At 33.9% G+C, this 14061-nt stretch overlaps 1 protein-coding gene across 1 annotated transcript in view; it reads left to right on the forward strand.

Annotated features, from left to right (window-relative positions):
• The window catches only part of LOC146148663 (E3 ubiquitin-protein ligase TRIP12-like), a 74267-nt gene that overhangs the window by 23273 nt on the left and 36933 nt on the right, over positions 1-14061 (forward strand). The window contains exons 6-15 of the mRNA XM_083388087.1: positions 2403-2486; positions 2666-2801; positions 2866-2992; positions 3059-3186; positions 6990-7061; positions 7806-7901; positions 8485-8651; positions 12537-12653; positions 12727-12996; positions 13102-13218. Of these exons, the coding sequence (XP_083244213.1) occupies positions 2403-2486; positions 2666-2801; positions 2866-2992; positions 3059-3186; positions 6990-7061; positions 7806-7901; positions 8485-8651; positions 12537-12653; positions 12727-12996; positions 13102-13218 (1314 nt within the window). The remainder of the gene's footprint in view (positions 1-2402; positions 2487-2665; positions 2802-2865; positions 2993-3058; positions 3187-6989; positions 7062-7805; positions 7902-8484; positions 8652-12536; positions 12654-12726; positions 12997-13101; positions 13219-14061) is intronic.

The following is a 14061-nucleotide window of genomic DNA, read 5'->3' on the forward strand; positions in this document are numbered from 1 at the left end:
GATCATGTGACACAGTGGAGTATTCAGTAGGGCTGGGGTTTGTGACCCCTTTTTTGAGAGTGATATTATCGTTTTTAGTTAGTTTTCGTCAGGGTTTAGCAAACTGCGAAGCGGTAATGGTTTTAATGTAATTGGGTCATGCGTCTTAAGCTAATGCGTAACCAAAATCTAACGCAAAACTATGTTTTTGTCTTTTTTGGACGACCGTAAAACGCAGTATATTTTTTCACTTTCGTTATTTGTTGAAGTTGGTCGATTATATTATTAAGTGTGAATTTGACATTTAACAACTCTAAGACAAACCGTCTTTCCTTTTTCTCGCTAAAACGTCGAAGTTAGGCGCAGCTAATTTCTCTCTGTTCGTTGTCTGCTCTAATATTCGATATTGGTTAACAATGGATTTTTTGTTAACTGAAGCACATTCTTAAATGGTGGTATAATGATGACATGCGCATTTCAAAGTCGCCCTTTTTTAAGTTATGATAGTTAACAAAAAAATATTCTCTATAAACATATTCTAAGACCACGTGTTTAGTGTGCAGTTGACACAACTTATTTCCCCTCAACCGCAGCTTGTATTTAACTGACTTGGCACACTGCTCGGCGCAGATGTTACGCTAATTGTGGCATAATACCACCCGGAAAAAAAGATTTTTATTTAGTATTGCAGGTGGCGAAATGCGTGCCTGTAATTTACCGCTAGTCTCGTAAATAGGAACTTAGGAAACTGCGCTGCTGATAGGTTATGATTCTTCAAAAATCAATCACACATATTTTACAGTCTTGGTTTAGTTTTTCGCCTGGCAGAAGTGTCGACATCACACCTGTTTGCATTTGCTGAACGTAAGTTGTTTCTGATTAGTATGTTTTTATGACGTCACACCCGTCGCTGTTTTATGACGTCATTATTCATTAACGTCAGATGGAAAATAGGGGAATTCCCGAAGTTGAAAATTCGAGACACCCCCCTTTGAAATGGTCACGCTACACGCCTGGAACCATTGTTACCTGTATCTCTTTGAAAAGCTTGTAAAGGCGCTGGAGCATTAGTAGCGAACTATTCTATTGAGTCTTGTAATCCAGGAAAAGCGATTTTTTTTCTTTTTCATAAGAGGCAAAGTTTTGAGGCTGTAATATATCATTACGTACCACTGATATTCTAAACAGCTTCACTGTCTGACCTTTGCAATGATTTGTACCAAACTCAGGAACCAGGTTTATTGCTGAAAGTTCTTCGAAGTTGACTTCAGCAGCTTCATCTTGATCGCTCGCGTCATTATCTCCATCAATATTAACTCTATCATTACATTTGTCACTCTTTTGCTCCTACTTAGATAATGCATCACAAATGCATGAATAAATTCCATGTTCTAAACAAGCAGTATCGAGGGTAAAATTGAACGTAAAAAGTCTTTTTATTTACAAGTTCGATTACTTTTGCGGTGTTCAAGCTGCCTCCGACGCTCATCATGTCGAAAGACCGAAGATATGTATTGCCTATTCCTTAGTGAGGTTGACTCGTCAAAGCTAATTGAAAAATAACCTTCATTTTCTTAATAATATTTTTTCACCGACAAACATGAGATCTTTTTAAACTGTTTAGCAAAGTGGTCCTGGATATAAAGGCTTTGAGGCAAGGATTAACCATCAGTTTTGAAAACTTTCTTGATTAGGGAACACATTGCAATTTGATTGAAAGTCAGACCATCTCCGGACACAACCCTTATTAATGGCATTTTTCTTATTTTTGTAGCATGTCTTAAAGGTGAAACTTTTAATTATTGCCTTCAACCACTTCAATGCATTTTTTCACATTGGTTCTGTTCTTTGACTCTAAGGGATTTATCAAACTTCTAGTTCTTGAACCACACCCCTTTAGTGTTCCTGAGCACACCCCTTTAGTGTTCCTGAGCACAACTTACATTTTGCAATCTACTAACCTCCTTTCCTCACTAACAATCATATATTTTTTATATAAATTCTTGAAACATTTGCCAATTTTTGTCACATAAATTCTTATCGGGATAAGGTTCAACATCAAAGAAGATTTACGGCTTTAAATTGGCATTCTTGGTGTAGGACTGCATTTCCAAACTAGATTTCACAAGAAAAAACACCTCCGTCATTACTTAATTATAAACACTAGCTCTTCATTTAAGATGAATATGGAGAGTGGTTAGGAAAGTCAACAATGGCTTTGTTAAGGCAAATAAAAAAAAACTATATTGATTTGCAATAAAGGAAATTGGCTTTACATTGTGGCTAGTGACTAACAATAGGTGTAAGCATTTGCACCTTTCATGTTTTACAAGTTTTTGATGTGCAGACTTTTGCGTTGAACAAGTTTAATAGCTTTTACAATCACTATTTATCTAAACTTTTGTGTATTACTTACCATTTAGGTCAAAGAAACTGCAAAACTTTGGTTCCCATTTATTGCACCTGTTCCATCTTCAGACTCCGAGCAAGAAGATTCCTTGGGTCAGGTAACTTGAATATGAAGGAATATGCAATTTTTTGCACAATAAAATATTACAAAATGTAAATCCTTTGTATAAGTGAAAAATAAATATATTTTTCTGCAATAAAAGACCTTTTAAATGTTAGCAGATTTAAGGTAAAATCCATTTAATAACTTTTCCAATTTTTTGTTGTTATTTTTTAGATTGACAGTGATTTGACTGTTTCCAAAAAAACAGTAACTGGCAAAAAAACAATTGCTGCACAACGGACTAAAAAGGAGAAGATTGAAACAAAATTTTTGAAGTATATGTCAGAAGAAAGACAACAAAAAAATTCAAGTAAACGACCTAATTTCAGCTAAAATTGAAATATTGTTTTTTTTATTGAAATTGTTTGATTCAGAACGGAAAAACACAAAAATTGTACGAAACAAGAAAAACACTGCCAAGTTTTCAAAGAATCTTCAATATAATCTTAATTGCAACAGATCTAGTAGCAAAGTCAAAACGGGGTCTTGTGCAAGTACTAGGTGAATTTTGTTAAAATAACAATAAATAATTTTGGTTGCTTGTAAGTTGTGTAAATTGTTGTATAGTCGGCGGGGTAGGGGCAAATCAGTGAGTCACAGTTCACAGGAGCAGGAACAGGAACAGGAACCAGAAAACTCCAGAATGTCTCGTGATAATTCTCCATCCAATGACCCGGCCAGTAACACTAATAATGGTTAGTATATTTAGTATTAGGCTTGAATTATGATCAAAAAATGTATTTTGTGCCACTTCTGTTAAAGTGATAAGGCCACTGGAGTAAATGAAATGGTAAAGATGCATAGTTTATGGAAGTGAGCTGAAACACTTTAGAAAAGTAAGGATCTCCCGCGGACAATAAAATGTAAAAGAAAGATTCTTGTCTCCGAAGTGTTATAAAATCATTTTTAAATGACTGAAGATGAGTCAAAAGTCATATGAAAAATAGAAGTCCGGTTATTAAAATCAAGATAAAATCTTAAATTATAAAAAAAATGATAAACTCCGATTCTGCGCAATATTTTAATTAGCTATCAACAACGTAAAATTATTTTTAGGTTTGGTTTACTTGGGTATTTTTCAGACTGATTTTTGTGCAGAGTTTTTTTTTTCAGATTGTGTCGTCTTTTGCCTATATGACATGTAAAAACTACCTCTACTGATGGTTAAAGTGAAGTAATGTTTTGGCACGGTTAAAGTATTGTCTCATGTTGCAATACGCAACACTCCCAGTTATAAATAAAAATCTTAAAACCTAAACAACTAAATAAAGCTAAAAGTTGTTATTAGGTTTACTAAAGTGGATAAATAGATTTTAATGTGCATAGCGTATATTTCATAAATGTATATATTGTGTTTTTCTCTATTCTTTATATTTGTTCATTCCTAATTTGCTTCAGTTTACAACCATACCAAGTGTTACATGTATACAATCAAATTGTGGTACTGTTTGTTCCCTAAGGCAAAATACACCATCGGTAAGCCAACGTTAAGGTAATATGTTTACAGCACAGTCTAACAGAGGTCTTTAAAGTGTCGCATCAAATTTCATGTTTCACTTTGCAGTGGTAAAAAAAGTTTGAACCAAAAAGTTGTTTTACTAAGAGGCAACACTTACAAATAGGAAAGTGGCATGCATCAGGCAACAAGCAAGCACACAGTCTGGTGTATCAGGTCCTTTGTTGCTTTGGCCGGCGACATATGCCTTGTTTCTCTGATTTCTCTTTTATTATTACTTACTTGTTTTAAGACACAAATGCTAAAAGTTAGAATTAGTTTTGAAATTGCTGTTTATTTTACAATAATAATGCAAAATTTATATAAGCAAACGCTATGAAACCCCCCCAAAAAACAGTGTAAATAATTATATCTATCTCTCATAAGATCAATTTATCTTGACACTTATTCTTAGCGAAACACAAAGTCAAATTAAATAGGAATGGCTTTTTTGTTTTGCTAATCGCCTGGTCGGTAAACTTTCATACACAGTGTGCCAGTTGAAGAATAATTTCAAAATATCAATACCTCTCTCATCAATACTCTCATGCCAAACATTTTTCTATGTTTGGTTTTGCACTGGCAACCAGGGCTGCGGAGTCTGGTAAAAGTAACTGGAGTCCGACTCTGGCCAAATGTGCGATTTTATCGAGTCCCGATCGGCTCAGACTCTACAGCCTGTATTTCACTGATTCACAGAACTAAAATAAGATGGATATTTAGCAATCCACTCATGGGGGTCATAGAAAATATGCCACCATATGCTATTCCACCTTGACAATTTACAGTTTGCTACCTAATTAGTTTTTGTACTTTTGCACACTTGTCGGACTCTGGTAGTTTTACCTAGTCTTACTCGAGTCCCCGACTCCGCAGCGCTGCTGTGATCTGACTCTATAGACGCCTTTTTTATAAGTTAAATTCTGTGAAGATATTCTTATCCTGCTGAAAAAACACAAAACTGTGCCCGCTATTTTGGAATATACTTTGACGCTTTTTAGCCTATACTTAAAGCAGTGGTCTGCAAACTGTGGGCCACAAAGCCATTTTTTGTGGGCCGCGAGTTATTTTTGAATATATTAGTGTTATAATGTAGCTGTGGGCTGCGTGCTAGTCATACATTCATTGCACTTTATTTTAACAGTTGGTGTGGCATAGAATTTTTAAATTGGCTCAGCTTGGAAAGGCCCACCTGCCAAATGTGGTCCTGAGAGCCTGGCGAACTATATTTTACTTAAACCGTATGTAGTTGAAAATTTTTTCGCGCCTTGCGCGTATATTTTTCGTTTTAGAGCATGTTTTGCATTGATGAAGAAGTGTTTTGGGCGCCAATGGCGCCGTGTAATATTTTGCCTTAAAATCAAATATCCTGAATCCGCCACTTTTTCGTAGTAGTTTTACTTAGTGGGCAATAGCTCTGAAAATAGTAGTTTGGGCTGCGACAAGAAAAGTTTGGCGACCACTGCCTTAAAGTGTTAACTATCAGTTTCGCTTTTTGATTGGTTTCTCTGTCGCACAAAAACACACGTGCTTACTTGTAATATAGAATGCCCTGCTTAAACGCAGTAAATATAACGACAAGTTTAGGGCATTGTGACGTAATATGAACGGTTAGTCGTAAACAATAATTTTAAAACCTCCAAAAATTAATATTGTGAAATACAACAGTTAAAACACTAATTTGTGACATGAACACTGCAGATAAAACTGGAAATATATGCAATCATTTAGTTAACCCTAGTGTTATTAATGTAATAATAATGTTAATGATGGTTGCACTTTCTTAAGGTAATATATAACGTGCGTATTGAATAATAATTTGGCGTGCCCTGATTATTTTGTGAGCCACTTTTGGCATGCATACCAGGGGTTGCCGACCCATCCTACTGTTTTTTAAATGCTTTTTAGAAGGCGACAAATCTTTAAACAAGTGAAATTTCAATGACAGAGAGTTTTTCCAAAATTTTAAGTTGAAATATATTACTTGATGACATCCAAAGTATTTTAAATCTCAGATTAATACTTTTTCTACCAAGCTCTGAAGAAAATTGGTCCGGACCCACTCAAACCTAACAAACAAACCAACCAAAAAAAAATATCAATAACAATGCGATATGTCCTAAAGGTGGTGTATTTTTTTTCTTTGTCAACTTTTTGAAAAATTCTTCGTCAACGAACTTAACCCCAAAAATCTTTATTTCTATTAAAAACATATTTTGGTCTCCTATGACCCATAGCAAAAGCCCCTAAGCTCAACAAAACACAACTTCTGTCCCAAAATTTCCAACCCCCCCTACCGTAAAAATATGTATTATATGTTTTCTTCAATTATATATTCCCCTCCGAAAAAAATCTGGCCCCATGTTTGTCATCCCTCTAAAATGTTTTCCAGATGCCAAGTTAACATTTCATTAAAACAGATTTTAAACACTCCCGCCCCCGCCATCGAAAAGCTTAACCCAAAACAACCCGCCCCCAAAAAAACTCCCAACACCCACAGTGAAAATAAATAATCCGTATTAAAAAATCAAAGTAAAACAACACAATGTTTTACAAAACCGACTAAATTTGTGAAAAAATAATTTTGTTCCATTGCCCTTACTGATTGGCAAAAAATGTTGGAAGCAACCTGATCTTTCTATTTTGTTACTTTTATGCATATATTTTTTGTTACTTTTATGCATATATTAATATTGGTTTTGCGATTCATTGCTGTTTTTGGGTATATTATAACCTGGTTTATTTAAACAACAATAAAAGTATACTGGGTTGCAATATTTTGGATTCCTTATTCTAGATTTTAAACCTATTGTTGTAGAATACATTTAAATTATATTTCAAACATCCCGAGAATTTGTTTTTAAAGAAATATTTACCTTTGGATACCAACAGTCTTAAAAACCTTTTATAATCTTGGAACATGTATAAACTTTAATTTATGATAGCATTTGTGCCAGTGTAATACTTCCTAAATAACTGAACGTATTTCTTTACTCAATTTAGCTGGAGCTCAGGCAAATAGTGCCAGTGAAAATGAGGCGGATTTAGATGAACAAGATATGACTCGTCTTCAAGGTATATACAATTATTTTTTTAATAAATATACGTTGATTGGACATATATCCGATCTTTTTAGCCCACCTTTCATTGGTCATTTTTAGGCCCCGGTGGTCCAACCTAGCTTCTTTAGTCCACGTTTTGCCAGCTGCTCTTAATGACTTAATGTGCTCTAAATGGATGCTTTAGCCTACTTTTTGTCAGTCACTCCCAATCTTATGTGGTCGAAGCGAGATTCTCTGGTCACCTTATGTCAGCTGCTCTTAATGCCTTACAGTTTAACCTTGCTTCTACTTCCCACATTTGGTTGGCAATTACTCCCCAATTCGTGATGCAATGACTATCTTGCCCGTTTTCTATGTTTTGAACAAGTCTCAACTCAAACGTTAGAAACCCTATTGAACTCCAAATTGTCGCACTGTAATTTGGAACACATTCCCCAAGATGATGATAAGGATAATGTTTGCCTTCTTGCTGAAGCAAGATTTTTATTAGTCGGTATACGGTAAACAGAAATGCACACTAAGGGCTCGCATTATACTACATCATATTTTTAATCACATCTTAAATTGACTGCATGAACAAAACATGTCTTAGCTAGGTGACCTTCTATTTTTGTTAATCTATGATCTGCTTCTTAGCCTTGACTGCAGAACAAACAGAATTAATTAACAACAGAATTGGTTAGATTTTTTGTTATCATATTGTTAAAAATGAAACTTTATTGGCAGCTACATATTTATTTAATTGATTGATTTTCAGCTTTGCTTGAAGCACGTGGTCTTCCATCACATTTTTTTGGCACACTTGGACCTCGTGTGCAACAAATTCTGCATCGTTCTATTAACAGCAACACTAGTAAGTAAATTTGTTGTTGAATGTCACACTTTTTGTATTAAAATAACAAGATATTGTGATGTCCTTTGCTAATGTTCGACCTCGCAATACTGGTTTGTAGGTGGCACAATTTTACAAAAAAATTGCTATGTGGTAAAATTATAGCTGCAACCGGTCTTTGAATTTCTAAAACAAGATGTCCAGTGTCCCAAAATATTAAAAAATTTCTCAAAACTGTGCAGGATGTAAACTTTTCAAACCAAATTGAAGTCATTCTTGGTAATGTGTTCAAATATCTTATCAAGTTCACATAAAAATATAAAGTAAATGTTTAAATGCATTTTTATTTGGTGCAATATTAAACATGTACAATTTGTGCATTGTACACAGTACCATCAAACGGTCGTAAAACTGGTAGCTGGAAACTTGTACTTTTTTTTGTGGTTTACCAGCAAAACTTTGGCACACCTGTGCACTTGCTGAAATTCTAGAGTAAACACTGTATTTTGTCAATGAGTGGAATAAGTCAATATTAAGATTTACTGTAGTATGTATTTTACACCTCCAAATAAAAACAACCCATTAATATACCATATATTTTTAGATTCAAAGGCTCAGCAACTTTTGCAAGGTATGCAAAGCACATCTGATGAGTCCCATCAACTTCAGTCAGTTATAGAAATGTGCCAGCTTCTTGTCATGGGCAATGAAGACACTCTTGCTGGTTTTCCCATTAAATCAGTTGTTCCTGTTCTTATTAAACTGCTTCAGGTAATAATGCTGTTGACACCAAAAAAACATTTTAAGTTTTTACATTATTTAAAGCCTGAAATTTATTGAAAGAAACACATTGTATCCTAAATTAAAGGAAAGTTTGAGAAGTCTTACTTCACCTTTCAAGAATAACTTCACACACCGGAAGAGTTGTACTAAACTTAAAATCAAACTTTTAAAATTTTGCCTAAATTATATGTTTTTATCAGGGTATTTGTTAGGAAAAGTCACATATTCAATTTAGTTAGTTTTTAATTCAATATTATGTAGATATTAAATATCATGCCCTGTTAGTTATCAAACTTAGTTGACAAGTGTTACGTTAATCTGCCAATGTTTTCGCCTGAAACAACAAAATGTTTTCGCCGAAAACAATTTAAACTTTTACATTGGTACAGGTTGGTTAGTTAGCTGCTGAAAAGCATGAATCTTCCCCCAAGCAATTCAGAATGAATTTATTTTGCAGTAAAAATGCAATTAAAAAGGACCTCTATTTATGCAACCAAGTTTAAATTTTACATTATGGTAAATGGCTTTAGCAGTATTATCGTATGTTAATTTTGTAGAACATATAATATACAAAACAATAAAAAATTCTATTTCATGTTTAATTTCCAGTTGTATCAGGAAAGTTTTATTTAATTCAATTTCCTCGGGATGCATTCATTGTATGATTAAGTTTCCTGTTCTTTAAACCAGTGATCCGGCTTTTTTACTATTGTATTTCTTTAATAACAATTGTTATAGTTTCATGGTATACCAGTGGCTAAGCTAAAATGTGTTTTATAATTCATGCACAAATAGAAAAAAAACAGACCAGGTTCGCACATGTTTTTTTGCATTTACCTTGTTTAAACAGGCAAGTATTATATGGCTTGCCCCCTCATGGGATCTCCCTGAGGGTAAAACAAAACTAGTAGTTATTTGTTCTGTAAAGTGTTTGTTTTGTTCACAAAAACATTGTGATTTCATGTGGTTCAGCATACCATGTCTTCCAGACAACAACATCAGGATAAATAAAAAATATGCTGTCACAATTGTGCCATGCACCAATTTAGTGGTGTCCAAACCATGGCTTGCAAGTTGCATGTGACTTTTACGTTTAGGTAGTATTTTCGAGTTTTACGATGTGTGGTCCTAATTGCTTATTTTTTGCCTATTGTAACCACTACTTAAATGTATAATTTTTTGCAAATTTTCTTTTATGTGCTTTATAATGGTTTACACATCTTTGTAAAGTGAATTTTTCGCCAGTGTAATCCAAATCAAAGCAATTTGTGCGAGTACACTGTATTCCAGCTGCATGTTTGCACACAAGTATGCTTTAGAACAGGGGTCGGCAACCTACAGGATCCAGCCCGCCGATTAAATTCGTCCGGCCCGCCGCCTTTTTGACAAACTGGGCACGATTCCATTGCAAATACTTTTTAACTATTTTAACTACGTAAGTGCGAAAAATTTGATCCTTCTCCATTCGGTTTGTTTATGTTTTGACGCTGTCTTTTGAAATATAGATCAGCGCTTCTTGACCGTTGTGCTGTGGAAGGCTGCCAAGTGCGTCGCGGACAAACGGAAAACGTATTCACAAATATTGGACATACATTTTTTAGCTTTTTTTAATTTTTTATTGTCGACAATGTAGGCTAATGAAAACTTGCAAGGAGTGGCGTTATACCAAAATAAAATTGCGCTCGCTTCGCTCGCCAGGTGTGCCCTGACTTTAAAAGGTTGACCACCACTCAACTAGATTAACTAATGTTATTGCGTTTCCTCAAAAGTAGTTCTTTACACTGTTCATTAGTAGTATGGAGGACGATGTGTGGACTTGGATTTTAAACCAAACAAACGCATTTTATTCGCGCTTTGCGCCAATACTTTATTACTGCTACTGCCTCCTTAAATGTAATTAAACACGTTTTTAGGCGCAAAAAAGATCCGAGGTCCGCCTGATTCACGGTAGTTTTAACATTTTAATAACATAATTCTTAGTTAACATTTTGTGCAGCCCGCAGAGACCTTTCTGAGGTTGGTTTTGGCCCGCGACTATAAAAAGGTTGCCGACCCCTGCTTTAGAACAATATGTGCTTATTGCAGTGATTATATAAACTTCAATATGTAGCCCTGGAAGTTTCTTTTTTGCTTGTTGTGCCCTTATCATTTTGTGTTGTGCAGGCCTAGTATATAGTTTACCAGGTTAAAAAAATGCTTTTAAGTAAAAAATTTAAATAAACCTATACCCATCAGCTTTCTATTTTACCTTCCCATTCATAAAAAACATTGTACAATGGTCTTGGATTAATATTATGATTAGTCATAGGCTCTGACAAATGTGTAAGATCAGGTGGCAGCAGTGTAAGTAAAATTACATTTAGTTTCCCCACTTTTGCATCATTTAAAACAATTTATTGAAATTTAAAGTTTGATACCAGTTTATTCAGTGTTTCGCAACCTTTTTTGCTAGTGGCACTCTACAGAAATTTTAAATACTTTGCTGCACCCTTGCTCATATTTTTGTTGAATGGTTAACTGTAACGTTACAATAAACAAGCATGAAACAGCACAATAACTGTTTAACATGGTTGAAAAAAACCTTTTTATTTTTTTGGTACATTTTTCGTACACAAAAAATTGTAACAAAAGGCTTACCAATAGAGCAAAAATTGGAATCCTAAAGTTCCTAATAAACAAGTAGACATTTTTGTAAACTGTAACATCTTTATCATTTTTCCCTCATAAAAGTGCTGCTAGGTTATGTTATTTTTCTGTCAATAAATATATTTATTCTCTTTGTTTTCTATTTTAATAACACATCAAGACGATTAAATTATCGATTTTACATATAACACAGCCTGATTAGTAAAAAAATTTGACGCAACTTGTTAAACTATTGAGAAAGTACTGTGTTGTATTCAATTATAAATATCACCTGTAATAAGATGGGCTATAAACAGGGTTAACATCTGCTAAGATTAAAAAATGAGCAGGCTGCTCTGTGATGAGCAGGTCCAGTATTTTTGTTTGGTAGATACCATAACATTTTTTAGGTATGGTGTCATAAAATAATTATCTTAAAAACACTTGTTGTTCATGAGAAAACTGTGTGCGCCAATTGCAGCTGTATCCACTCTAATAAAACTTTTAATTTAAAAGGTTAAGTGACGCATTAGGCACATAAAAGAGATTTACATTTTGCTTGAAAAAGCAGCATATATAGTTCAATTTAACAAAAATTACACTTAGTGGAGTTTAAGGGTTAACACCAGATTAACGTGCCACAGTATGCATGGCGTCTTTAGGCTGATTAACTTTAAACTGTCAAAAATAAGTTTGTTTGTCTTTCATAGTAAACTTTGTAGAAAATATATTTTTTTAGAAGGACTACATTTCATGAATTTGGGCCCCCAAATAAGTTTTTTTGGCCAAAATTCTGTGATATTTATGCCAGAAATGCTATTTTATATTTTAACCTGGTGATATTTCTCACCAAATGACGTCATTGGCGTGGTTTTGGGCAAGCACTCATCGCCAATGATATTTGACACAAAGTCACTGCAGTGTCATCAGGAAATGAAAAACATCATTTAATCAAATTCATCAAGATTTTTTTGATAGTTCAATATCTAATCTCTTTTCAAAACAAAAATACAACAATAAAACAAAGAAAAAAAAAGTTTTCTTAGTTTTGCATTTAAATTTACAACTAACATTCTTTGGCAACATTTTGCCTTTCATATTGCCATGAAATATTGTCTTTCCTAATTCATATATGTTTGGATTTTGGCATCCAGGATGTAATAAAATAACTTAAATTAAACTGATTTTATTGTTTATCCTCCTTATTAAGTTTGCATTTTATGACATACTTATCTATATATTTTGCAGTTGGAAAACAATTTTGATATAATGAACCATGCATGTAGAGCATTAACTTACATGATGGAAGCACTTCCCAAATCATCATCAATTGTTGTTGATGCTGTTCCCGTTTTCTTGAATAGAGTAAGTAATTTGTTAACAGCTGAGATGTTGCTATTGTTGAACTTACTATTATTGATTTGTTGTATTTTTATAGCTACAGAGCATACAATGTATGGATGTTGCTGAACAATCATTAACAGCACTAGAGATGTTGTCCCGTCGCCATGGAGCAGCTATTCTTAAAGCTGATGGATTGTCATCTTGTCTTCTGTATCTTGACTTCTTCTCACTTCCTGCTCAACGAAATGCTCTTACGATAGTTGCTAATTGTTGTTCTGTCCCACCCTTTGACGACCAAAAATCTGTGTTTGACAAATATTATGCATGTTCTATTACCCTGCTTACCCAAAGGTTGTCACATCACGTAAGTTGTAATAGGGTTTTTGTCCATCCAACAACCATAATCAACTGCTGTGTTTATTTCTTACACTCAGATTGACGTAAATTACAGTAACTGTTTTTTGTTTAGGACAAGAAATGTGTGGAAAGTGTTTGTTTGTGTTTTGCTCGTCTGGTAAACAATTTTCACAATGAACCAACAATTTTGAGAAAAACTGCAGAGAATGGTTTACTTCAAAGTTTACAAGTAATATTTGCTTAGTTCTGCGTGAATATAATTATTGTGACTAACACATAATAATAGGTATCCACCAGATAGGTAAAATAAATGTTGTGCTGTACCATACTCCCTTTACAGTATGCAAAGTTCTAAATAAGGCTGGTAATTGTTATGGCACCCCTTAAAACCTAAATATAAACAATGTTTTTTTAGTTGCTCACAACATTTAAAGTTTCAAACTTTATACTGCCGATTTTGAGGTTTTATTTGGAAACACAATTATATCTAGTGCGTATGTTAATAGACAATACTAATAAGTTTTTTTGTTGGTCTTTAAATTTTTACTAATAAATACAATTTTTGTGTAATCCAACAAATTGTAATATCACAATAAACAAAATTAAAACAACTGCTATCAATGTTGCACAATTTAAGGAAATATTCTTGTCCTCTTAAACAAATGTGTCAAAAGAAACAAATTTGTCATCAGAAACATTATACCCTTGTTAGAAACCACTGTTCAAGAAAATTGCTACATTACTGACTGACTGTAGAGAGTTATTGCCTTTAGCCTAAATTTTTTAGCATAATTTTGGTGACAGTTGCCATGGTCAGGTTTTTTTTTAAGGTTTGGTTTGGGTGACTGCTAAGTAGTTTTAAGAGACCGCAAGTGTTTCATTTAAATACCAAAAAATAGCCATATTTGCCTAAACGAATTATTTATTAGGCTACTGGCAGTGCACAATCACAGAACAAACTTTTCAGGTTCTATCTCATGCAACGAAACAGGTTCGCAATCCGGTTCCCATCCTCCAGCTTCCATTTCTTTGTTGTTTGCAGATTCCAACGCCTTTAATGCTCGCACTATCA

Source organism: Ascidiella aspersa, chromosome 4 (genome assembly GCF_963924565.1).
Source record: "Ascidiella aspersa chromosome 4, kaAscAspe10.2, whole genome shotgun sequence".
Classification (NCBI taxonomy): domain Eukaryota; kingdom Metazoa; phylum Chordata; class Ascidiacea; order Phlebobranchia; family Ascidiidae; genus Ascidiella; species Ascidiella aspersa.